At 44.0% G+C, this 27,268-nt stretch overlaps 1 protein-coding gene across 1 annotated transcript in view; it reads left to right on the top strand.

Annotated features, from left to right (window-relative positions):
* The window catches only part of LOC137628641 (ELL-associated factor 1-like), an 82,229-nt gene that overhangs the window by 41,262 nt on the left and 13,699 nt on the right, over positions 1–27,268 (top strand). Inside the window, exons 3-4 of the mRNA XM_068359797.1 lie at positions 11,554–11,791; positions 12,757–12,883. Of these exons, the coding sequence (XP_068215898.1) occupies positions 11,554–11,791; positions 12,757–12,883 (365 nt within the window). The remainder of the gene's footprint in view (positions 1–11,553; positions 11,792–12,756; positions 12,884–27,268) is intronic.

The following is a 27,268-nucleotide window of genomic DNA, read 5'->3' on the forward strand; positions in this document are numbered from 1 at the left end:
CACTATACCCAGAGGACTTTACTCAGCCTATGCCTCAGAGCCCGCCCTCGCAGTTTTTGAAGGGCAGACCCCAGGAATCTTCCTCTTTCAAGGAAACAGTGTTAGCCAGATTGGTCTAAAGGTCTTTTTTGACTATGAACGATTGGATTCTCAAGAGAAAGAACAAGGAAGGACCTTTTCCTTTCCCCCTACGAGATTGGCTTCTAGATCCTGTGTGTGGTACAAGCCTGGGTAGGTTCTCGGTTTGGAAGTTCCTACCTTTTTTCCAAGGAGACTTTTCCTTTTCGTTGACGCCTCACGTAGTTCAGTCAAGGACATCTTCAGAACAATTGAGGTCTTCACCTTGATCTCCTTTCAAGGACTGCGAGGAAGTGCTTCCGACTAACCTTTTAGCCAGGAAGGAGAAGGAAGTTCCTCCCACGCGTCCGCCCTTTCGTGGGAGAGCTTGTCTAAAAGAGACCAGAGAATGGCTGCTGGAGGTCAACCTCAACCCCAAACAGCAACCAAAACCCAAAAAGTGATCTCAATCTCCAGACACAAGTTTTCCACTACTGGCAACAGCTCTTGCAAGAGCAGGTTAACCAGATGCTGTCAAAAGCAGTAATAGAAGTGGTAGAAGTCCTCTCGTCAGAGGGATTTTACAACAGACTTTTTGTAGTTCCGTAGAACTAGGGGGTTGGAGACCTGTTCTGGACGTAAGTCCTCTGAACAAGTTCATAAGCAAGTAAAGTTTACCTTGGAGTCTTCTGCGTCAGTCCTAGCAGGCACCAGAGAGGGAGACTGGATGGTGTTGTTAGATCTGCAGGATGCATATCTCCACATTTCGATACACCCGAACTACAGAAATTTTCTGAGATTCGTGTTCCAAGAAACTACTTGTCAGTTCAAAGCACTGTTTTGGACTGAGCACGGCTCCCTACGTTTTCACCCGAGTGGTTGTCAACATGGCTCGCTGGCTACATTTGAAGGGAGTACGGATATCAATGTACCTGGACGATTGGCTACTCAGAGCCAGGTCGCAAGAAAGTGTCTGGAGGGTCTTCAATTACAATGTCCTTGACGATATAAACGGCTAGGTCTAGTGGTGAACCTAGCAAAATCTCAATTGACTCTCTCGCAAACATCATCTACCTGGGGATGAGGATTCAGTCAGTGGTTTCTCAGGCTTTTCCAGCCCCGAAACGCATTCTAGATTGCCTAGAGAAGGTGCGACACTTCCAGACATACGGTCCTGCTCGGTAGGAGAATGGATGAGTCCACTGGGTACCCTCTCATCGATCAAGCAGTTCGTATCCCTGGGGAGACTTCATTTACGGCCTCTTCAATTCCATCTTGCAAATTTTTGACGAGAGGTCAAGGTCTAGATAAATGGTTGTCGATTCCTCTGAGGATCAGGAATCACTTGAGTTGATGACACAATGCCAACAAACTCCTGGAGCTCGAACTTTATCAGAGGCACCCCGACCTAGTGTTGTATTCCGACGCCTCAGATATGGGGTGGGGTGCAACACTGGGGAAGGCCGAGATATCGAGTCTGTGGGAAGAGTCTCAGAGGGAATGGCATATAAACATCAAGGAGCTAGTGGTCATTCACCTAGCACTAATACACTTTCAGGAGGAAGTCCAAGGAAACTTAGTTCAAGTCAACGCAGACAACACCACAGCGTTGGCCTACATCAAGAAGCAGGGAGGCTCTCGTTCAGACTCGCTTACGAAGCTGCGAGAGATCTACTACTGTGGGCGAAAGCGAGGGACATAACCCTGATAACTCGCTTTATAGAAGGGGAAAAGAACGTCAGGGCGGACCTTCTCAGCAGAGGAGGACAAGTTCTGATTACAGAGTGGACCCTAAATCACGAGATGTACACCAGCCTTTGGATGTTGTGGGGTCAACCCTCGATAGACCTCTTCGCTACACAGTTAACAAAGAGGTTGCCAGTGTATTGCTCTCCAGTCCCAGACCAGGAAGCAGCTGCAGTGGACGTTTTTTCTCTTGGACTGGGGGGACCTAAACGTGTACGCTTTTCCACCATTCAAGATCCTGGACAGAGTCCTGAAAAAGTTCAAGGAATCGCACAACGCCCGCATGACCCTGATAGCTCCGTTTTGGCCCATGAGACCTTGAGTGGCTGGTAGATACCACCAGAAGCGTTACCAAGTCGGAGCAATCTACTCAAACAGCCACACATAGAGAGGTACCATCAGAATCTCCCCGCTCTCAATCTGACTGTTTTTCTCTACCGAAAAGCTGGCAAGAGCGAAGGGCCTTTCAAGAGAAGCTACACGAGCTATCGCGAGAGCTAGAAGGACTTCCACTCTTAGAGTTAATCAATATAAGTGGTACGGGTTTAGAGAATGGTGCAGGACTAACAACTTTCCTCTACCAGTACCTCAATAGCCCAAATAACAGACTCTCTGTTGCATCTGCGAACAAAAGAGAAGCTGGCTGTACCTACCTTCAAAGGTTACTGCAGCATGTTAGCCTCCGTCTTTCGTCACAGACACATTGACGGGTCAGGTAACAAGGATCTCTCTGATCTCATTAGAACTTTTGAGACCGCTAAGAGAAAGGACAATCCAACCCCCTCTTGGAATCTGGATGTAGTCCTGGCCTTTTTGACCTCAAGTAGATTTGAACCCCTTGACAAGGATTCTTGGAAGGATCTTACCAAAAAGACTCTATTCCTAATTGCATTGGCTACAGCCAAAAGAATAGGTGAGTTACAAGCCATCAGCAAGAAGGTGGGCTTTAATGGAGACAATGCAGTTTGCTCCCTTCACCTAGGCTTTCTCGCCAAAAACGAGAATCCTTATCGACCTTGGCCAAGATCTTTTACCATCCCAGAGCTATCTCACTTAATTGGACGGGAAAAGGAGAGAGGCCTTTGTCCAGTGAGAACTCTAAAAATTTTTATCTGCACGCGTCCAAACACCTGAGAGGACAAGCAGACAACCTCTGGTGCTCGGTTAGGAAGCCCTCTTTGCCTTTATCAAAGAATACCCTGGCTTTTTTCATTAAGGATTTGATAAGGGAAGCTCACCAGAATGGTGAAGTAGAAGTTTTCCCTATCCTTAAGGTAAAACCACATGAGGTTAGAGCTGTAGCAACTTCTATGGCTTACAAGCACAATAGGTCAATGAAGTCAATTTTGGAGGCTACTTTCTGGCAAAGTAAATCAATCTTCACAGACTGTTATCTCAAGGATGTCCAGACACTATATGAAGATCGTTGTTCCCCGGGTCCTTATGTTACCTCCAGCGTCGTAGTTGGAGAAGGGTCTACTGCCTCTTCCCTATAACCTTTTTTTATTATATACCTTTGCTTTTTTCTTGTACAGTACTTGTGTTCACAGGCTGTCTGTGAAGGTTGTTGCAGCCTTCCACAGTCTGGGATGCAAGTCAAGTTAGTGTTTTATGATGTGTGTTTTTAACTCTGGAGTAGGTGGTCAGAATCATTATCCATGGCCATGCCAGGGTAGCAAGGGTGGAGGTCTAGCCACGTTGAGGTCGAGGACCATGTGGCAGCCCCACAGAGACTTTTACAGCCCCCTGGGTGGATCGACGAGTCTCTTAAGGAATGCAGGCAAATGAGGCAGAATAACTATGAAGCCAGCTTCCTTATCAGGTAAGAACTAGATTATTGGTACTACTAATCATACGAATTCCCGATGGGATGAGGTTTTCTACCCCCCACCAATGGTGTCAATTAGCTTTATATATGTAACTACCAGGGAAGTTACATATTTAAAAATGGGATTTTTATTACAGAATTATTTTTAGATATACTTCATTAATTTTAATAGCCGAGTTCCAGCTACACTGAAATCATACTCTTATTAAAAGACTGGTTTCTATACAGTAGTTAGGAAAATACAATTTTAAATATTAAACTTAGCTGGTGAATATATAATAGCTGACGTCTCTGACGGCTCGACAGATTCCAAAAACTCGCGAGCGATCGCCGTGAAGGTTGCGGGTGTGACCACCAGCGCCGACTATCGGCCAGATACCGCATATACTTGTAAACATCTCCAGTTCTTCTCTGTCGGTCTTGTCGACAAGTTGGTTCCACTCGCTTTATGACCTCGAGTTTTCTACCGAATTGGTGAAGTACTTGGTTTTGGTTTTACAGTGAACCCTCGTTTATCGCGGTAGATAGGTTCCAGACGCGGCCGCGATAGGTGAAAATCCGCGAAGTAGTGACACCATATTTACCTATTTATTCAACATGTATATTCAGACTTTTAAAACCTTCCCTTGTACGTAGTACTGTTAAACTACCCTTTAATGTACAGAACACTTAATGCATGTACTACAGTACCCTAAACTAAAACAGGCACAAATATTAAAGGCAATTTTATATCATGCGTTTCCTAAACACGCTAAAAAGCACATTAAAAAATGGCAACCAATGTTTTGTTTACATTTATCTCTGATCATAATGAAGAAACAAACTGGAGGTAGAGCTTTGCTTATTACCCAGACATATTTCCCATACTATTCCCTTAGAACTACATCACATCTTCCTACTTTAGATATATATATATATATATATATATATATATATATATATATATATATATATATATATATATAAGTGTATGTATATATATATATATATATATATATATATATATATATATAAATATATATATATATATATATATATATATATGTGTATGTATATACTGTATATATATACATATATATATATATACATATATATATATATATATATATATATATATATATATATATATATATATATATATAAGTGTGTGTATATATATATATATATATATATATATATATATATATATATATATATATATATATATATATATATATATATACATACCTACATATATACATACCTACATATATACATACATACATATATACATAAATACATGCATACATATATATATACATATGTTACTGTATTTATATGGGTTATGGAAAAAATCCGCGAAGTGGTGAATCCGCGATGGTCGAACCGCGAAGTAGCGAGGGTTCACTGTATTGCTTTCGCCGTGTTGGATTATTCAATACTATCTTCAAAAGAAATGCTTTTGAAAGGAGAGGAAAAGTGTTTTGCCCTTGCTTTTTTTTTTATCTCTGGTTTTTCCATAGAGTAAAGATGGCCGACCCTTCCCTCAGTGTACGGAAGTGTGTTTAAGGCTTTTAGTAATTATTTTATCACGTTATAAATTATTGTTGATATTTATAGATTTTCCTCTATATATTTTATATCTCACCCGCCTTTATTAGGCCTCTTCGATTAGCTTTCCATTTATACTAAACATCAAGATAAATTTTATGTTTTGTTTATATGCGGCCTTACCTATTCCTCCCCTAGTCCGAGAGTAGGCGGTCCTAACTTGGAAACCGAAGTTAAACAACGTTGAGCCCATTCAACTTTTATTTTCGTTAAGTTTAAATAAATTGCTCTGTAAGAGTTATGAAATGAATATTTTTTAGAAAATATTTTAAGAAATATATTCTTTGAATAGTCTTCGTGCTGTTTTTTTCAAAAATGAACTAACGTTTGGTTTATTTATGCTACGCAGTTTGCGCTCTATCGTTACGATAGAGAAAGAGAGAATCACGGTTTCACTTTGCAGAAAGAGTAAATCGATTTTGACGTTTTGTTCATTCTTCTTTCAAACTGAAGTGTTTTAGATACTAATTTAAAGGAACTTGTTAATTTTCAATTTCTTAGTCCTTTCAGTTTTTTCCTTTGGTCAAATAACCTGTTTATTAACGAAGGGTGAGTGGGCAATTCTCTTGTGTGTGACAAGAGAGAGAGAGAGAGAGAGAGAGACGGAGATTGAGAGAGAAAGAGAGAACGATCCGATTTTTATTCTCGTCCCAAGTCTCTGTACAAGGAGTTTGGGAGCGAGTAACGTTGTTCTCGATTCAGTTTTTTTTTTTACTCTCGTCCCAAGTCTCTGTACGGGGAGAGAGGATAAAACGTTTTTAGTTTTTATTCTCGTCCTAAGGCACTGTACGGTGAGAGATTGAAAACGTAGTAGTGAACTAGTGTTTAGTCCCCTCCCCAGTCACTGATCCTTTTTAACTTTATATATTTCCGTTTTATTCGATATATATGTATATGTTTATTGATTTTTGCATGTGTGTTTCATTTTGTACTAATGTGCTTACATTATACGACTCATTTCACAAGTATAACCTTTTGATGTAAGGGAGAATTGCGTGCTTCAGGTAGAAATTAGTTTTATTCATGCCTAATGTGAAATTATTGAAAAATACGATATCAGTGAAGTAAGTGCAAAAAACATGTTCTGTGTTGCGGAGGGTTCGTTTGTTCGTGCTTGTCGCTCCCCTAGTCCGAGAACTCTTTCAGGCTCCCCTGCACCAGGGAGAAGTAATGTCGTAGGACTTAAGGAGACGAGAGGCTTTAACCAACGTACAGACGTTCCCTCTTTGGTATCGGACGTTTCTCGTCAAGATCGCCCTTACCATAAGACGGGTGAGACTGTGTTCTCCTCGTCATCCGAAGACTTTTCGCAAAAGAAACCTTGGCGCAAGGTTTCTAGTCTCTTGAAGCGAAAGTCAGTCCCTTGAGGACAGGTCCAGCGTCCTGGCTGTAGCCATTGGGACAGCTCTGACCCTTTGCAGTCGTCGGAAGACTGTTCGCCTATTAAAAGCAAGCGTAACACGGGGTCCGAGGGTCGCGGTAAAGGCAATGTTTTGCCAACACAGACGTTACCGTCGTCTCGGCCCGTTCCGACTCCCGTTGATCCTAAATGGGTTGTCCTGCAGGACATGCAGACTAAGCTTGCCTCCCTTATGGAGAAGTATGACGTTGAGCAGGTTCACGATGAACCTTCGCTTTCGAGTCGCCGTTACGCTAAACGAGACTCTGGCCGTCAGCCGCCCAAACGAGCATTTACTCGTCCGTTTGACGTTAGTGCTGACGTTTCTTGTACTTTGAAACGTGATGTCAGTAGTTTTTCACGTCAGTCACGTGACATGGATCCTCCCTCGCTGCAGTCTCGTGTTGACTTTCAGCCGCTGCCGCAGTCTCGTGTTGACGTTCAGCCGCTGCCGCCGCAGCCCCGACCTGACGTTCGCCGACCGGCTCAGTTGCCTCGACTTGACGTTGAGCGTCAATCACCGCAGTCGAAGGTTGTTTTGCCTGCTCAGTCTATGCAGTCAAGGCAGTTCCGACGTGACGTCGAGCGTCAATCAACTTCAGTTGTTGTTGTTGGTCAGTCACAAGGATTTCAGTCCTTTCAGCAGCGGCGTGACGTCGCTTCCTCTACTGCTACTGCTGCTCCTTTGCTTGTTGACATTGCCTGTCAAGCGTTGCCGCCGCGGCAGGTCTCTCCTTTTCATGAGACTCGGCAATTGTCGGACGAGGTTCCTTCAGATGAGGAAGTTGCTGTTCCTCCTCCTACTGATATTCCTTTGGGGACTTTGTCAGACGGAGAGGAGCCTAAAGCTGCTCAGCCCTCTATGGACTTTAAAAAAAAATCATGCTGATTTTTAAGGATCTTTTTCCGGACCATTTTGTAACTGCTGCTCCTCGTTCGCCTTCGTCAGAGTTTACGCTAGGCCTAGCTACTTCGAAGCCGTCGTTTTCTAAGCTAGTGCTCTCTCGCTCTTCTAAGAGAGCTTTACGTTTGCTAGGCGACTGGTTGATCACCAGGAGGAGTTTGGGGGAGACAGCCTTTGCTTTCCCTCCTTTTAAACTGGCTTCTAGAGCGAGTGTCTGGTATGACACGGGAGAAGTTCTCGGCTTGGGAGTTCCTGCCTCTGCCCAGGGAGACTTCTCAAGCCTCATAGACTCTCCCCGTCGCCTGGCCATGAGACGCTCCAAGATTTTATGGTCGGCTTCAGAGCTAGACCATCTCCTGTTAGGAGTTTTTCGAGCGTTTGAAGTTTTTATTTGTTGGATTGGTCCCTGGGAGCCTTAAGTAAGAAGGTCTCTCCAGCTGTCAATGTATTGCTGTACAATTATGTCATGCATGAACAAGGCTATCAGGGATGGCTCCAATAATCTGACAGCCACGTTCACTGCAGGAACAAGGCTATCAGGGATGGCTCCAATGATCTGGCAGCCACGTTCACTGCAGGAGTACTTAAGATGTAAGTGCGCTCAATGAGTTCATTGTCAAGACAAACTTCACGATGAAGACTACCAAATCTGTCTTGGCATCTGTAAGGGAAGGCGACTGGAGGGTCTCTCTCGACCTTCAGGATGCATACTTCCACATCCCGATTCATCCAAACTTTCTACAACATCTGAGGTTTGTGGACGGGAAAGTAATGTACCAATGTCGAGCACTGTACTTCGGCCTCATTCCTGCTCCTTTGGTTTTTACAAGGCCCTTGCAAAATGTAGCAAGCTTTCTACATTTTTTGAGGATTCAGAGCCTCCCTTTATTTTGACGACTGGCTAATCAGGGCGTCGTCATTATATCGCTGTCTGGAGAGCCTCTAATGGACATTAGACCTAACCAAGGAGCTAGGTCTCATAGTGAACGTAGAGAAGTCGTAACTTACAGTACCCCATCCCAGACTATTCTTTATTTGGGAATGGAGATACAGTGTCTGTTTTTTCGGGCCTTTTTGTCTCCCACAAGAATGGAACAAGCTCTGTTAAAAGTCCTTCACTTGCAAGAGAAAAACAGTTGCTCTGTAAGAGTTTGAACTAGCCTCGTGGGAACTCTTTCATCGCTGGAGTAGTTTATCTCTCTGGGGAGACTCAACCTATGCCCTCTCCAATTTCACCTAAACCATTGGAACAAGGAGAAGGGCTTAGAGAGTATCTCTTTCCCAATCTCCAACTCAGTCTAGACATGTCTGACTTGGTGGGACAGCAACATCAGACTTCGAGAAGGTCTTTCTCTTGCGATCAAGAACCCAAACCATGTGTTGTATTCAGATGCATCGAATTTGGGTTAGGGAGCTCCACTGGACAGTCTGGAATGCTCGGGTCTTTGATCCACGGATCAGAAGGAACTCCATTTAAGGCAAGTAACATCTCTCCTTTGGCGAGATTTGTGCAAGGAAAAATGAATGTCTTGGCGGACTGCCTCAGCAGAAGAGGACAAGTCATCTCCATGGAGTGGACGTTGCATAAGACTGTGTGCGAGAAGCTATGGATGACATGGGGTCAACCCACCATAGATCTTTTTGCGACTTCTCTGACAAAGAGGCTCTCGACTTACTGCTTTCCAGTTCCAGATCCAGAGGCAGCCCACATAGACGCTTTCCTGCTGGACTGGTCTCACCTGGACGTTTATGCCTTTCCACCTTTCAAGATCCTAAACAAGGTGCTGCAGAAGTTCACCTCTCACGAAGGGACCAGGTTGACTTTGGTTGCTCCACTCTGGCCCGCGAGAGAGTGGTTCACAGAGGTACTTCTATGGCTGGTAGACGTTCCAAGAAGTCTGCCGTTACGGATGGATCTCTTGCGACAGCCTCACGTAAAGAGATTTTATCAAAGCCTCCCCACGCTTCGTCTAACTGCCTTCAGACTATCGAAAGACTCTCTTGAGCTCGAGGGTTTTCGAAGGAGGCAGCTAGAGCGATCGCGAGGGCTAGAAGATCCTCTACCATCAGGATCTATCAGTCGAAATGGGAGGTATTTAGAGACTGGTGCAAGTCCTCCTCTATTTCCTCTTCCAAGTGCCTCTGTAGCGCAGATTGTGAATTTTCTGCCTTATCTGAGAAACGGTTGCTCCCTCTCTGCATCTACCATTAAAGGCTACAGAAGCATGTTAGCTTCTGTTTTCAGGCATAAGGGTTTGGATCTTTCTAATAACAAAGATCTCCAAGACCTGCTTAAGTCTTTCGAGACTTCCAAGGAGCGTCATATTTCGACTCCTGCTTGGAACTTGGACGTGGTTCTACAGTTCCTTATGTCAGACAGGTTTGAACCATTAAATTCAGCCTCCCTGAAGGATCTTACCCTCAAGACACTTTTTTTTTTGGTGAGCTTGGCTTCGGCTAAAAGGGTTAGTGAGATACATGCTTTTAGCAAGAACATCGGTTTCTCCGCTAATAAAGCAGTATGCGCTCTTCAACTTGGTTTTTTTGGCCAAGAATGAACTTCCGTCTCGTCCTTGGCCTAAATCATTTGAAATCCCCAGTCTTTCTGAGATTGTGGGGAATGAAGTTGAAAGAGTGCTGTGCCCCGTTAGAGCTCTTAATTTTTGTTTATCCAGAACTAAACCGCAACGAGCTTGTTCAGAGGCTTTATGGTGCTCCGTTAAAAAGCCCTCTTTGCCTGTGTCTAAGAATGCGTGGTCTTATTTTATTAGACTTTTGATTCGGGAGGCTCACTCTCAATTAAGTGAGAAGGATCATAATTTACTTAAAGTCAAGGCTCATGAAGTTAGAGCGATAGCAACTTCTGTAGCGTTTAAGCAAAATAGACCCATTAAAAGTATTATGGACGCGACCTTTTAGAGAGGCAAGTCGGTTTTCGCTTTATATTACTTGAAAGATGTCCAGACTCTTTATGAGGACTGCTACACACTGGGACCATTCGTAGCAGCGAGTGCAGTAGTGGGTGAAGGCTCTACCACTACATTCCCTTAATCCCAATATCCTTTTAATCTACTCTTGAAATTTTTAGTCTTATTTTGGGTTGTACGGGAGACTAAGAAGTCTTTCGCAATCTTTTTGATTTGGCGGGTGGTCAAAATATTGTTTCTTGAGAACGCCCAGATTAAGGGTATTGATGAGGTCCTGTTATAGGGGTGTTCACCCTGGTTATAGCAGATCCTGGGAGTCTTTCGGCATCCTAAGAGGATCGCTGGGCTTCATGAGGATAGCGGACTAATGAGGCAGAGTAATAATCAGAGTCTGCTTCCTTACCAGGTACCTATACTTAAGTCTGTTTTTTGAATAATTGTCAAAAACTCTTGAGCATATACGCCTTTATTGTATTAATACTGGTCTCTACCCACCACCATGGGTGTGAATCAGCTATTATATATTCACCGGCTAAGTTTAATATTTAAAAATGATATTTTGATTATAAAATAAATTTTTGAATATACTTACCCGGTGAATATATAAATTAAAGGCCCTCCCTTCCTCCCCGATAGAGACCTAGGGGACTGAGAAGAACTGGAGATGTTTACAAGTATATGCGGTATCTGGCCGATAGTCGGCGCTGGTGGTCACACCCGCAACCTTCACGGCGATCGCTCGCGAGTTTTTGGAATCTGTCGAGCCGTCGGAGACGTCAGCTATTATATATTCACCGGGTAAGTATATTCAAAAATTTATTTTATAATCAAAATATCATATTACTTTAAAAGAAATCTATTTTTAGATTATATAGAATAAAGTACAATAATACCTCGCCATACATCATTAATTAGTTTCAAGAAACTCACTGAAAGGCTACAGTATTTCCAAAGTAGGGTGGATTTTCGCCTCTTAAAGTTCTAGTGAACATTATCATGGTGATTAAATAAAACTAGAATGCAAGGTGAGAAGTACACCTTCGAGGTTACTGGTAGTTAATATCTGGAGGTATAAATTTCATAAATATTTTTCTCTCTACAGACCGGAAGTGACCAGTCGGATGACCACCCAGCGACCTACAACTCCACTTGACCCAATGACCCGCAAGAGCTCACCATCTCGTGGCTCTAGCATGTCTCATTCCAGACCATCACCTTCTGATCCCAAAAATTTGCCCTCCAAATCTTCTCCGCATGCTAGATCTCCGCCAAATACAAACTCGCACACACCAGGATCTATGCCGCTGTTAGGTTTTGATGACAATGCCCCCAATGCCAAGGTGAAAATATTTTTATATGAAATCTAGTTATGGTGAGGGAGATGTGTATCTTTAACCTTATGAATAAGGTATTATAAGCATAGTTTAACCTTTTAGATAATTTAACTAAATTTTTAGCCATACTACATATAATCCCACAGTAACCTTTTCCTCCTATTTACTATTAATAATGAATAGGAGGAATAATGTTCCCTTTGCTGTTAGATATGGAGTAGTTTACAGCCTGAGCTGTGAGTACTGTCCTTATCCAAAAGCTATACCTTAGTCAAGCTTCTCAACTTACAAGAAAAAGTCAGTGACTTGCAGGAAATTTTTCCTATATCTATTACTATTCATTTTGAGTTACTTTCTTAGCCTTCTCCTCTACTAAAGCATTTGACTTGAGCTTCTCTAACAGGGTAACAATGTCAGTATTATCATAATAAATTGGTGTATGTATGTTACTTTTCAGTATTTTTTCTTTTACAAAGGTTTAAAACTTATTTTTGATTTATCAGATTTTTGGACTGTTTCAAGTTAATTTGGTTTGTTTAATCACAAAGTAAGCTATATGTTAACTGGTCTTTCCTTCCCACTTCTTCTAAATTTGAAATATACTTCCCCTTTCATAATATCCCAGATTCCTAAACACTGTAGGTTTTCAAGGGTAGATCTGTCTGTGGTTAAAGTATATTCCACCCTCTTTGCCCTTTGGGCTATCATTAGACCTTGTAATAGAAACTACTCCAATACCCAAATTAAACTCCATCAGTAAAGTCGATAGTGTTGAATTTTCTTTCAGCAATTAAGCTTTGCATCATACTTTGCTGTACTTAAAATTGTAGCTTTTCTTGGTTTAAAAGGTCACAGAAGAAAATTAATTAATTAATTGTTTGCTTGTAAAACACCAGATTGTAATTTTTATCAATAAGGAATTATTCTCATGCTTGGAATGACTAAGTAATTAATGAGTTTTGCTATTTTAGGATGAGGGTTTTATGTCCGAATCATCTAGTGATTCGGAGAGCAACAGCAGTTCATCCTCATCAAGCGACTCTGATTCAGATTCTGATGGAGAACAAGAACCGGCACCCAAAAAAGCAAATGGACATGGTAAGGTGTAGGCAAAATTGTCATGAATGAATGATATACTTCATAACACTTAAAAATGTGTAACCAGGATTCTCACTCAGTAATTCCATTTGTTCCTACACAAATATAAACGCTTTTCCTTTATTAGGAGTATGTTTTTAACTTGGCGGGAATTTTGGCTGCTAAAATTTATAGCGAAGTGTCTGCCTTTACTGGCAGATGGAAAGGAAGGCAAACCCCCACCAACCCCACCCCACCCCACCCAGAGTACAGTACAGTACACTGAGAAGCCACATTATTTTCAGCTGCTGGATAGGACAGGCGTACTCCCGGTGCCATCAACTGATTGTTTTAATGTTTTGTTTATTCAGACGCAGATACAAATTTCTGAATCAACAATATTTACAGGTTCTCAACTTACAAACTTAATAGTATCCAAGAAGCTGTTTGTAAGTCGAATTTTGTTAAATTTTGTCCTAGGGTTTGCCCAACCTGAACCCCATGCCTATGACTTCCAGCCACAAAAATCAACAAATAGTATGGTTTCATATGAAATAGATGTCAGGTTATTACAAATGTCATGTTGCTTACTGTATAAACCTGTTAAGTGTCCCCCAGAACCACCTCGCTGCTAACGTACCATCTTGCTGTTTTTGCAGTTAGCGGTCATTTCAGTAATGATAGTTTTTCAAAGTGAATATTAATTCTTATGTTTATAATTTGTATTTATTGTTAAATGTAGGAATATTAATGAAATAATGGAATAGAAAACAATTAATACTATTATTTTATTTCTAAAGGCTAAATAATATAGAATGAAAGATATACATATATGTATTATTATTGTTTTGTTATTATCAGACTCAATAAGGGTTTCATTTATTTCATCTTAAGAAATCACCTCCTCTTTACGTTCCTTGTTTTGAAAGAAGCCAAAGATATTACCCTCCCTTTCTCCATAAACACCCGAAGCGCACTGAAAGGAATCCAGACAGTACCAGTTGTTTAAATTCAAGTGACCTTCAGAAAAAAGTTGCCAGACACAATAAGTTTCTATTTACAGCTTACATATGCTAAGAGTATTGCCAAGTGGTGTTCCTATAATTACTATACTGTACGAGTAAACGTATTTTTTAAATATTTAACTTAGCCGGTGAATATATAGCTGCAACTCTGTTGCTCGACAGACAAAAAACTGTACAAAAAACTCGCCAGCGATCGCTATACAGGTTGCGGGTGTGCCCATCAGCGCCAACTGTCGGCCAGATACCAAACTCCATGTAAACAAAGACTCAATTTTCTCTCTGTCGACGTGTCGACAAGACGTACTTTACTCGCTGTTGAAACCTGGAGTTTTTCCCATCATCTTTGGTGAAGTACTATATTCTGGTTTTGAGCTTTCGCTGTGCAGGGTTTTTTCTTCAAATAAATCCTTGAACTCTTTTTTGTATCGGATTCATTGTTGATGACTTAGATCGTTTTTGGAATTTTCCCTTGACCAATTCAAAATGGCTGACCTTTCACAAGTTCCCAAGTTTAGAAAATGCAATGCTAGGGACTGTTCTAGGCGTCTTCCGAAGGCTTCTCTCGACCCTCACACTGTTTGTTCCAATTGTCGGGGTAAAACCTGTCAATTGGAAGATCGGTGTGAGGAATGCGTGGGCCTTTCGGAATTCGATTTTATCGAATTTGAAAAGTACACACGCAGGCTAGAGAGAGATAGAATTAGGAGAAGTTCTTCTAGGTCGATAGATTTTTCCTCTCCTCATGCCCCACAACCTATTCCTTCCCCTGTAGTGGTTGTTCCTAACCCCCCTCCTAGCACTCAGGAACCATCGATGGCTGACATGATGCGTGCTATCCATGCCCTGGGGGAGAGAGTTGAGTCCCTTGCAAGTGACCGCAATCAACTCATGGCGGATGTTAAGGAGCTAAAGTGCCAAAGTGCCGCGGGAAGTGATAAAGTGCCTAGTGAAAGTGTTGTGAACAGTGTTGCGCTTGAGGGTTCGTCTGTTCGTGCCTGTCGTCCTCCTAGTCCGGGACCTCTTGCAAGCTCCCAAGCCCAGGGGAGAAGCAATGTCATACGACACATGGGTTCGAGAGGCCTTGATCAGCGAACAGACGTTCCCTCCATGGTATCAGGCGTATCTCCCCAAGATCGCCCCTACCTACGTAAGACGAGAGAGCCCGTTTTTACCTCGTCGTCTGAAGGTGTTTCTCGTAAGAAACTTTGGACCAAGGTCTCACGACCTTTAAAGCGTAAGTCGGTCCCTTCAGGACAAGTCCAACGTCCCGGTTGTAGCCACTGGGTCATTCGGACTCGTTGCCGTCATCTGATGACTGCTCACAGCCTAAGAGAGGCAAAGCGGTACCGCTTCAGTCGCTAACCCCGTCTGTTGCCGCACCTGCTCCCGTAGACCCTAAATGGGCTTTGCTGCAAGACATGCAGTCCAAGCTTACGTCCTTGATGCAGGACTTTCATGCGGAGAAGGTTGCTGCTGAACCTGACGCGGTGCGTCAACCTCCGCAACCCGGTGTGGTTTCGACTGCACAACCCAGACGGTCTAGACAGTCTCGGGTGGACGCTGTGCGTCCTCGCGCTCCCATGGTTGTTGACAGTTCACAGACTGTGCAGCAGTTCCATGACGTTGCGTCCGGCTCCGTCACGCATGCACCAGTGCGACCGGACTCAGCGAACCAGACGTTGCCCACTCCGTTGCCGTTTCCTCATCAGTTTTCGGATGAGGAACTATCTGATGAGGATGTTGCTGAACAACAAGACGATCAACAGTCAGAACTGGACGAGCCCAAGGCAACTCAACCATCATTGGACTTTAGAAAAGTCATGGCTGTATTCAAAGAGTTGTTTCCTGACCATTTTATTTCTGTGGCTCCTCGTTCTCCGCCGTCGGAGTTTGTATTAGGCATGCCTTCTACCGCACCTGCCTTTACTAAACTCGTCCTCTCACGCTCATCCAAGAGAGCTTTGCGGCTGTTAGGAGACTGGTTAGAGTCCAAGAAGAGTTTAGGGAAGACAGCATTTGCCTTTCCCCCATCTAAACTCTCTTCTAGATCGAGCGTCTGGTATGCCACGGGAGAAGTTCTCGGCTTGGGAGTTCCTGCCTCTGCCCAGGGCGACTTCTCAAGTCTTGTAGACTCTCCCCGCCGCCTTGCCATGAGACGCTCGAAGATTTGTTGGTCACCATCGGACCTGGACCACCTTCTTAAAGGGATCTTTAGGGCTTTCGAAGTCTTTAACTTTTTAGACTGGTGCTTAGGAGCCCTGAGCAGGAAAATCTCTTCGACAGATAAGGATATTTCTTTGCTCATTATGTCCTGTATGGACAAGGCCGTCCGTGATGGGTCCAATGAGCTAGCTGCCTCATTCACGTCCGGAGTCCTTAAAAAGCGAGTCTCTCTGTTCGTTCCTGTCTGCTGGAGTTACACCATGCCAGAGATCTGAACTTCTCTTTGCTCCCCTTTCCAAGTGCCTGTTTCCTGAAGTCTTGGTAAAGGAAATTGCCGCTTCGTTAGTTCAGAAGGACACCCACGATCTTGTTGCGTCCTCAGCTCGCAAAGCTCCCCCTTTGCCTTCATTATCCGCTAGACCGAGGATAGACACTCCAGCGTCTCGCTTTATTCCGCCCTTTCGTGGCAGAGCCTCCAGCAGAGGAGGTGCTCGTGCCGAAGGGAAACGAGGGAAGAGGAAAGGACCCAAGTCCTCCAAGGGCAGAGTCTGACTGCCCGCAACTTCAGACAGCAGTGGGAGCCAGACTCAAGAACTTCTGGCAAGCCTGGGAGAGGAGAGGCGCAGATTCACAATCTGTAAAGTTACTCAGAGAGGGGTACAAAATCCCTTTTGTACGCAAACCCCCTCAAGCAACGTCTCCCATCGATCTCTCTCCCAGGTACAGAGAGGAAGAAAAGAGACAAGCCCTGAAACTGGAAGTGTCTCTTTTGCTAGAGAAGGGAGCGGTGGTCAAAGTCTCGGACCTTCGATCACCGGGATTTTACAACCGTCTCTTCCTAGTTTCAAAGAAGACAGGAGGGTGGAGACCGGTGCTAGACGTCAGTGCTCTGAATGTCTTTGTCACAAAGACGAAGTTCTCCATGGAGACCACAAAGTCAGTCTTAGCAGCGGTCAGAAGGGAAGACTGGATGGTCTCGCTAGACCTAAGGGACGCCTACTTCCACGTCCCCATTCACTCAGACTCCCAACCTTTTCTGAGATTCGTCTTCGAAAATGTGGTCTACCAGTTTCGGGCCCTGTGCTTTGGCCTAAGCACAGCTCCTCTCGTGTTTACGAGGCTGATGAGGAATGTGGCCAAATTCCTCCACTTATCGGACATCCAAGCCTCCCTTTATTTGGACGACTGGCTTCTCAGAGCCTCTTCCAGTCGTCGCTGTCTGAAGGATCTCAAGTGGACTCTAGATCTGACCAAGGAATTGGGACTCCTAGTCAATTTGGAAAAGTCGCAGCTGGTCCCATCCCAAACTATTCTGTATTTAGGGATGGAGATTCACAGTCTAGCTTTTCGGGCTTTTCCGTCGACCCCCAGAATAGATCAAGCCCTGCTATTCATCCAGAAGAGGCTGAAGAAGGAACGCTGCTCAGTCAGGCGGTGGATGAGTCTGGTAGGGACGCTGTCATCCCTGGAACAATTTGTGTCACTAGGAAGACTACACCTCCGTCCTCTTCAATACCATCTAACTTTTCACTGGAAAAAGGACAAGACGCTAGAAGCGGTCTCGATCCCGATTTCCGAAAAGATAAAGTCTTGTCTGACTTGGTGGAAGGACAAGATCAACCTAAGAGAGGGTCTTCCCCTGGCTGTTCAGACTCCCAACCACGTTCTCTTCTCGGACGCATCGGACTTGGGCTGGGGCGCGACACTGGACGGTCGGGAATGCTCAGGTCTGTGGAACTCGAGTCAGAGGAGCATGCATATCAACTGCAAGGAGCTGTTGGCAGTACATCTGGCCTTGAAAAGCTTCGAGTATCTCCTTCGAGGCAAAGTGGTGGAAGTAAACTCAGACAACACCACGGCCTTGGCGTACATCTCCAAACAAGGAGGTACCCACTCACTGACGTTGTACGAGATCGCAAGGGACCTGCTCATCTGGTCAAAAGATCAAGACATCTCCCTAGTAACGAGGTTCATCCAAGGCAACTTGAACGTCATAGCAGATTGTCTCAGTCGGAAAGGGCAAGTAATTCCAACAGAATGGACCCTCCACAAGGATGTATGCAAGAGACTTTGGGCCACTTGGGGCCAACCAACCATAGATCTCTTTGCAACCTCGCTGACCAAGAGGCTTCCAATCTATTGCTCCCCAGTCCCGGACCCAGCAGCAATACATATAGATGCCTTCCTCCTAGATTGGTCACATCTGGATCTCTACGCATTCCCACCGTTCAAGATTGTCAACAAGGTACTGCAGAAGTTCGCCTCTCACGAAGGGACAAGGTTGACGTTAGTTGCTCCCCTCTGGCCCGCGAGAGAATGGTTCACCGAGGTACTTCGATGGCTAGTAGACGTTCCCAGAAGTCTTCCTCTAAGGGTAGACCTTCTACGTCAGCCACACGTAAAGAAGGTACACCAAAGCCTCCACGCTCTTCGTCTGACTGCCTTCAGACTATCGAAAGACTCTCGAGAGCTAGAGGCTTTTCGAAGGAGGCAGCCAGTGCGATTGCTAGAGCAAGGAGAGCGTCTACCATTAGAGTCTACCAATCGAAGTGGGAAGTCTTCCGAGACTGGTGCAAGTCAGTTTCTGTATCCTCGACCAGTACCTCTGTAGCTCAAATAGCTGATTTTCTCTTATTCCTGAGAAAAGGACGATCCCTTTCAGCTCCCACTATCAAGGGCTACAGAAGCATGTTGGCATCGGTCTTCCGGCATAGAGGCTTAGATCTTTCCAACAATAAAGATCTGCAAGACCTTCTTAAGTCTTTTGAGACCACCAAGGAGCGTCGTTTGGCTACCCCTGGATGGAATTTAGACGTGGTACTAAGATTCCTCATGTCAGACAGGTTTGAGCCGTTACAATCAGCCTCCCTGAAAGATCTCACTCTTAAGACTCTTTTCCTGGTATGCTTAGCCTCGGCTAAAAGAGTCAGTGAGATTCATGCCTTCAGCAAGAACATCGGATTTTCGTCGGAAAAAGCCACTTGTTCGCTGCAACTTGGTTTTCTAGCCAAAAATGAGCTGCCTTCTCGGCCTTGGCCTAAATCTTTCGATATTCCCAGCTTATCGGAGATCGTAGGCAATGAACTAGAAAGAGTCTTATGCCCTGTTAGAGCTCTTAAGTTCTATTTAAAGTGTACCAAACCTTTACGAGGCCAATCTGAAGCTTTATGGTGTTCAGTTAAGAAACCATCCTTGCCTATGTCAAAGAATGCTTTGTCATACTTTATCAGATTGTTAATACGAGAAGCTCATTCACATCTGAGTGAGGAAGACCGAACTTTGCTTAAGGTGAAGACGCACGAAGTTAGAGCTGTAGCAACTTCCGTGGCCTTTAAGCAAAATAGATCTCTTCGAAGTATAATGGACGCAACCTATTGGAGAAGCAAGTCAGTGTTCGCGTCATTTTACTTGAAAGATGTCCAGTCTCTTTACGAGAACTGCTACACACTGGGACCATTCGTAGCAGCGAGTGCAGTTGTGGGTGAGGGCTCAACCACTACAATTCCCTAATTCCATATCCTTTTAATCTGTCTCTTGAAATGTTTTTAATGTTGTTTTTTATGGGTTGTCCGGAAGGCTAAGAAGCCTTTCGCATCCTGGTTGATTTGGCGGGTGGTCAAAGTCATTTCTTGAGAGCGCCCAGATTAGGGGTTTGAGGAGGTCCTGTTGTATGGGTTGCAGCCCTTGATACTTCAGCTCCTAGGGGTCTGTCAGCATCCTAAGAGGATCGCGAGGCTCCGTAAGGAAGACGTACTTATAAGGCAGAGTAATCATCTAAGTCGACTTCCTTACCAGGTACCTATTTATTTTGTTTTTGTTATTTTGATAACTTCTAAAATGAAATAAAAACTCTTAGCTCATAAGATGTAAACATATTTAACTGGTCTCTACCCACCACCCTGGGTGTGAATCAGCTATATATTCACCGGCTAAGTTAAATATTTAAAAATGATATTTTAATTATAAAATAATTTTCAATATTTAACTTAGCCGGTGATTATATAGCTGCAACTCTGTTGCCCGACAGACAACTCTACGGTAAAAACTCGCCAGCGATCGCTACACAGGTTGCGGGTGTGCCCAACAGCGCCATCTGTCGTCCAGATACCCAGTACTCAATGTAAACAAAGACTCAATTTTCTCTCTGTCGAGCTATCGACAAGACGTACTTACTCGCTGTTGCTAAACTGGAGTTTTTTCACAACTAATTGGTGATGTACTTTATTCTAGTTTTGAGCTTTCGCTATGCAGGTGTTTTATCTTCATCTTAAATCTTGAACTCGTTTTGGATAGATTTAATTATGGTGACAAAGAGAGTATGGACTTTCTTTCACTTTTAAATGGCCGACCCTTCCCTTAGACGGAAGTGTGTTTAGGCTTTTAGTAATTATATTATCACGTTATAGATTTTCCTCTATATATTTTATATCTCTCCGCCTTTATTAGGCCTCTTCGATTAACTTTCCATTTATTATAAACATATAAAAATAATTTTAATGTTTTGTTTATATAGACCTTTCCTGAGATTAGGCGGTCCTAACTTGGAAACCGAAGTTAATCAACGTTGAGCCCTTTATATCGTAATTAGCTTTTTAAGAGCTAAGGATTTAAAACTTTTTTAATGTAATATTTTATGAAAGAATTTCTTTGATAGTCTTCGTACTGTTTTCAAAGATAAACTAACGTTTAGTTTTTTTATGCTACGCAGTTGTTGACGTTCAGGACGTTCAACATGCGCTCTATCGTTACGATAGGGAGAGAGTGTATCACGGTTTCACTTTGCAGTAAGAGTAAATCGATTCTGACGTTTTGTTCATTCTTTCTTAGCTTAAATGTTTTAAATTCTATTTTAAAGGAACTTTTTATTTGAAAAACCTTTGTTTTTTCCTTTAGTCAAATAACATGTTTTTTTGACGAAATATAATTGGGCTCTTCTCTTAGGTGCGAAATCAAGAGAGAAAGAGAGAGAGAGATAGAGACGGAGGGAGAGAGAGGAGAGAAAACGTTCCGTTCAAGCGGGTAACGTTGTTCTCGAGTTACTCTCGTCCCTAGTCGCTGTACGGGGAGGAAGGATAAAACGTTTTTAGTTTTTTATTCTCGTCCCCAGGCTATGTGCGGTGAGAGATTGAAAACGTAGTTATATGAACTAGTGTTTAGTCTCTTTCCCAGCCACTGATTTTTTTTTATCTTAAAATATGTTTTCTGTTTTTTGCTGGTATTAATGAGCTTGCATTATACGACTGATTTCGCAATTACTACCTTTTAATGAAGGGTAGAATTGCGTGTTTCAGGTAGAAATCAGTAAAAGTTTCGATTTCAGTGAAATAAGTGCAAAACAGAAAATCGAAGTGATAAAGTGATATGCGCAAAGTGTTACAGTGTTGCGTCCGAGGGTTCGTCTGTTCGTGCCTGTCGTTCACCTAGTCCGGGACCTCTTGCATGCTCCCAAGCCCAGGGGAGAAGTAATGTCAAACGACTTATGGGTTCGAGAGGCCTTGATCAACGAACAGACGTTTTCCCTCTATGGTATCGGGTGTATCTTACCAAGATCTCCCCTACCATAAGACGAGAGAGACGTTGTTTCTCCTCGTCATCCGAAGGCTTTTCGCATAAGAAACCTGTCACAAGGTTTCGAAGCCCTTAAGCGAAAGTCAGTCCTTTCAGGACAGGTCCAGCGTCCTGGTTACAACCATTAGGACAGCTCTGACCCTATGCAGTCATCGGATAACTGCTCGCCGCCTAACAAAAGCGTAACACAGACTCCGAGAGTCTTTTTTTGTTGGCAAAGTGTTGCGGTCACAGACGTTACCCTCGTCTCTTACCACAACCATTTCCGTTGATCCTTAATGGGTTGTATGGCAAGACATGCAGTATATGCTTGCCTCCCTTATGGAAGACTATTCTGCCGATTAGTCCGTTGAGTCTAGCCGTTTATCTCATCGATATCCTGGCTTTCAGCCAACCTAACGTTCCTTTGTGCTTACTGTTGACGTTGGCGTAGCTTAGTCACGTCAGTCAGGTTGTTTAGAACCACACTCGATGCGGTCTCGTGTGGTTTTTCAGCCGCATTTGGACGTTAGGCCACTTGCTGATGCTCCTGTTGACGTTCAAGACGTTCACTAACAATCGGAGTTGACTTGTTTTGACGCTGGGCGTCAACCTCCGCATTCTAGAGTTGTTTTGACTGCTCAGTCTAGGCAGTCAAAGCAGTCTCGAGTGGACGCTGTGCGTCCTCACGCACCTGTTGTGGTTGACAGTTCAGTGGTTGACAGTTCACAGACTGTCAAGCAGTTACATGACGTTGCGTTCTGGTCCGCTACTAATGCACCAGTGAGTGTGGACTCTGCTTGTAAAGCATTGCCACCACGGTAGGTCTCTCCCTTGCTTGAGACTCAGCTTTTATCGGACAAGGTTCCTGTAGATGAGGAAGTTGCTGTTCCCCCTCCTACTGATATTCCCTTGAGGACTCTGTCAGATGGAGAGGAGCCTAAAGCTGCTTAGCCTCCTATGGACTTTAATTAAATCATGATGATTTTTTTAAGGATCTTTGTCTGGATCTTTTTGTGACTGCTGCTCCTCGTTCGCCTAAACGTCAGAGCTTACACTAGGCCTAGCTACTTCGAAGCCGTTGTTTTTAAGCTAGTGCTCTCTCGCTCTCTTAGAGAGCTTTACGTTGGCTAGGCGACTGGTTTTTCACCAGGAGGAGTTTGGGGGATACAGCCTTTGCTTTCCCTTCTTTTAAACTGGTTTATAGAGCGAGAGTCTGATATGACACGAGAGAAGTTCTCGGCTTGGGAGTTCATGCCTCTGCCCAGATAGACTTCTCAATTCTCCTAGACTCTCCCTGGCGCCTGGCCAGGAGACGCTCCAAGTTGTTTACAGGTCAACTTCACAGCTGTTTTCGAGCCTTTGTAGTTTTGCTGTACAATTATGTCATGCATAACAAGGCTTTCAGGGATGGTAAGTGGTACCGCCTCAGTCGCTAACCCCGTCTGTTGCCACACCTGCTCCCGTAGACCCTAAATGGGCTTTACTGCAAGACATGCAGTCCAAGCTTGCGTCCTTGATAGAGGACTTTAATGCGGAGAAGGTTGCTACCGAACCTTCTGGCCAACAACCTTCCAACCGGTCGGTTGTGCGCCCTGTTGACGCTGAGGTAACCTACTCGCGTCTGCCAGTTGAGGTGGTTCCTCCACCGATGCGACCCAGTGTGGGTTGCCAGCCGCACGTTGACGTTAAGCGACGCTCGGAGGTGGTTGTTGACGTTCAGGACGTTCAACAACCAGCAGAGGTGACTTGTTTTGACGCAGTGCGTCAACCTCAGCAACCCGGTAGGGTGTTGACTGCACAACCCAGACGGTCTAGACAGTCTCGGGTTGACGCTGTGCTTCCTCGCGCACCATTGGTTGTTGACAGTTCACAGACTGTGCAGCAGTTCCATGATGTTGCGTCCGGCTCCGTCACGCATCCACCAGTGTGACCGGACTCAGCGAGCCAGACGTTGCCCACTCCGTTGCCGTTTCCTCATCAGTTTTCGGATGAGGAACCCTCTGATGAGGACGTTGCTGAACAACAAGACGATCAGCCCCCAGAATAGATCAAGCCCTGCTATCCATCCAGAAGATGCTGAAGAAGGAACGCTGCTCAGTCAGGCTGTGGATGAGTCTGGTAGGGACGCTGTCATCCGTGGAACAATTTGTGTCACTAGGAAGACTACACCTCCGTCCTCTTCAATACCATCTAGCTTTTCACTGGAAAAAGGACAAGACGCTAGAAGCGGTCTCGATCCCGGTTTCCGAAAAGATAAAGTCTTGTCTGACTTGGTGGAAGGACAATATCAACCTAAGAGAGGGTCTTCCCCTGGCTGTTCAGACTCCCAACCACGTTCTCTTCTCGGACGCATCGGACGTAGGCTGGGGCGCGACACTAGACGGTCGGGAATGCTCAGGACTGTGGAACTCGAGTCAGAGGAGCATGCATATCAACTGCAAGGAGCTGTTGGCAGTACATCTGGCCTTGTAAAGCTTCAAGTCTCTCCTTCGAGGCAAAGTGGTGGAAGTTAACTCGGACATCACCACGGCCTTGGCGTACATCTCCAAACAAGGAGGTACCCACTCACTGACGTTGTACGAGATCGCAAGGGACCTGCTCATCTGGTCAAAAGGTCAAGACATCTCCCTAGTAACGAGGTTCATCCAAGGCGACTTGAACGTCATAGCAGATTGTCTCAGTCGGAAAGGGCAAGTAATTCCAACCGAATGGACCCTCCACAAGGATGTGTGCAAGAGACTTTGGGCCACTTGGGGTAAAACCATCCATAGATCTCTTTGCAACCTCGCTGACCAAGAGGCTTCCAATCTATTGCTCTCCAGTCCCGGACCCAGCAGCAATACATATAGATGCTTTCCTCCTAGATTGGTCACATCTGGATCTCTACGCATTCCCACCGTTCAAGATTGTCAACAAGGTACTGCAGAAGTTCGCCTCTCACAAAGGGACAAGGTTGACGTTAGTTGCTTCCCTCTGGCCCGCGAGAGAATGGTTCACCGAGATACTTCGATGGTTAGTAGACGTTCCCAGTAGTCTTCCTCTAAGGGTAGACCTTCTACGTCAGCCACACGTAAAGAAGGTACTCCAAAGCCTCCACCCTCTTCGTCTGACTGCCTTCAGACTATCGAAAGACTCTCGAGAGCTAGAGGCTTTTCGAAGGAAGCAGCCAGTGCGATTGCTAGAGCAAGGAGAGCTTCTTCCATTAGAGTCTACCAATCGAAGTGGGAAGTCTTCCGAGACTGGTGCAAGTCAGTTTCTGTATCCTCGACCAGTACCTCTGTAGCTCAAATAGCTGTTTTTCTCTTATACCTGAGAAAAGGACGATCCCTTTCAGCTCCCACTATCAAGGGCTACAGAAGCATGTTGGCATCGGTCTTCCGGCATAGAGGCTTAGATCTTTCCAAACATAAAGATCTGCAAGACCTCCTTAAGTCTTTTGAGACCACCAAGGAGCGTCGTTTGGCTACCCCTGGATGGAATTTAGACGTGGTACTAAGATTCTTCATGTCAGACAGGTTGGAGCCGTTACAATCAGCCTCCCTGAAAGATCTCACTCTTAAGACTCTTTTCCTGGTATGCTTAGCCTCGGCTAAAAGAGTCAGTGAGATTCATGCCTTCAGCAAGAACATAGGATTTTCGTCAGAAAAAGCCACTTGTTCACTACAACTTGGTTTTCTAGCCAAAAATGAGCTGCCTTCTCGGCCTTGGCCTAAATCTTTCGATATCCCCAGCTTATCGGAGATCGTAGGCAATGAACTAGAAAGAGTCTTATGCCCTGTTAGAGCTCTAAGTTCTATTTAAAGCGTACTAAACCTTTACAAGGCCAATCTGAAGCTTTATGGTGTTCAGTTAAGAAACCATCCTTGCCTTTGTCAAAGAATGCTTGGTCAGACTTTATCAGATTGTTAATACGAGAAGCTCATTCACATCTGAGTGAGGAAGACCGAACTTTGATTAAGGTGAAGACGCACGAAGTTAGAGCTGTAACAACTTCCGTGGCCTTTAAGCAAAATATATCTCTGCAAAGTATAATGGACGCAACCTATTGGAGAAGCAAGTCAGTGTTCGCGTCATTTTACTTGAAAGATGTCCAGTCTCTTTACAAGAACTGCTACACACTGGGACCATTCGTAGCAGCGAGTGCAGTAGTGGGTGAGGGCTCAACCACTACAATTCCCTAATTCCATACCCTTTTAATCTTTCTCTTGAAATGTTTTTATTGTTGTTTTTTGGGTTGTCCGGAAGGCTAAGAAGCCTTTCGCATCCTGGTTGATTTGGCGGGTGGTCAAAGTCATTTCTTGAGAGCGCCTAGATTAGGGGTTTTGATGAGGTCCTGTTGTATGGGTTGCAACCCTTGATACTTCAGATCCTAGGGGTCGATCAGCATCCTAAGAGGATCGCGAGGCTCCGTAAGGAAGACGTACTTAAAAGGCAGAGTAATTGTTCAAGTCGACTTCCTTACCAGGTACCTATTTATTTTGTTTTTGTTATTTTGATAACTTCTAAAATGAAATAAAAACTCTTAGCTCATAAAAGTGTAAACATATATTGCTGGTCTCTACCCACCCCCCTGGGTGTGAATCAGCTATATAATCACCGGCTAAGTTAAATATCGAAAAATGTTATTTTGATAATAAAATAAATTTTTGAATATACAGTACTTACCCGGTGATTATAAATTAAAGGACCCTCCCTTCCTCCCCAATAGAGACGCAGTGGGACGAGGAGAAAATTGAGTCTTTGTTTACATTGAGTACTGGGTATCTGGACGACAGATGGCGCTGTTGGGCACACCCGCAACCTGTGTAGCGATCGCTGGCGAGTTTTTGCCGTAGAGTTGTCTGTCGGGCAACAGAGTTGCAGCTATATAATCACCGGGTAAGTATATTCAAAAATTTATTTTATTATCAAAATAACATATTTTTGAATATACTTACCCGGTGAATATATAAATTAAACGACCCTCCCTTCCTCCCCAATAGAGACGCAGTGGGATGAGAAGAAAATCGAGTCTTTGTTTACATGGAGTTTGGTATCTGGCCGACAGTTGGCGCTGATGGGCACACCCGCAACCTGTATAGCGATCGCTGGCGAGTTTTTTGTACAGTTTTTTGTCTGTCGAGCAACAGAGTTGCAGCTATATATTCACCGGGTAAGTATATTCAAAAATTTATTTTATAATTAAAATATCATATTACGGGACTGACTACTTGAAACACTCATTTAAAGCCATGAACGTAATATTCCATTGAAGGTGGTACTGAATAGATTGTGGTGAACGTATTACAGTATTACATGGGTGACGCTTAACAGGTTAAATGATATAGTATTGTTTTATTAAAGTATTTCTTTATCCTAACTATGATATTTTCAGTTATTTTATTTATATCTCCGAATGTTTGTAAATTGGGGACCTTCTGAACTCTCTTAAGTCAACTAACTTGGGAGTAAACCCATATAAATGAGTCAGGTTTGTATACCTAGGAAGAATATAATTGTGTTTACAAATTATTAGTAATTATAAAATCTTTTATGCATGTCTTGTGCATATGTATACTGTACAATAATACCTCAACATGCAAGCACTCCGGTATATGACCATTCCGAGATAAGAGCCAGCCTCTGAGCAAAATTATGCATTGAGATACAAGCACGCCTACCGACGCTA

The sequence above is a fragment of the Palaemon carinicauda genome, chromosome 2, assembly GCF_036898095.1.
Source record: "Palaemon carinicauda isolate YSFRI2023 chromosome 2, ASM3689809v2, whole genome shotgun sequence".
NCBI classification, from domain to species: domain Eukaryota; kingdom Metazoa; phylum Arthropoda; class Malacostraca; order Decapoda; family Palaemonidae; genus Palaemon; species Palaemon carinicauda.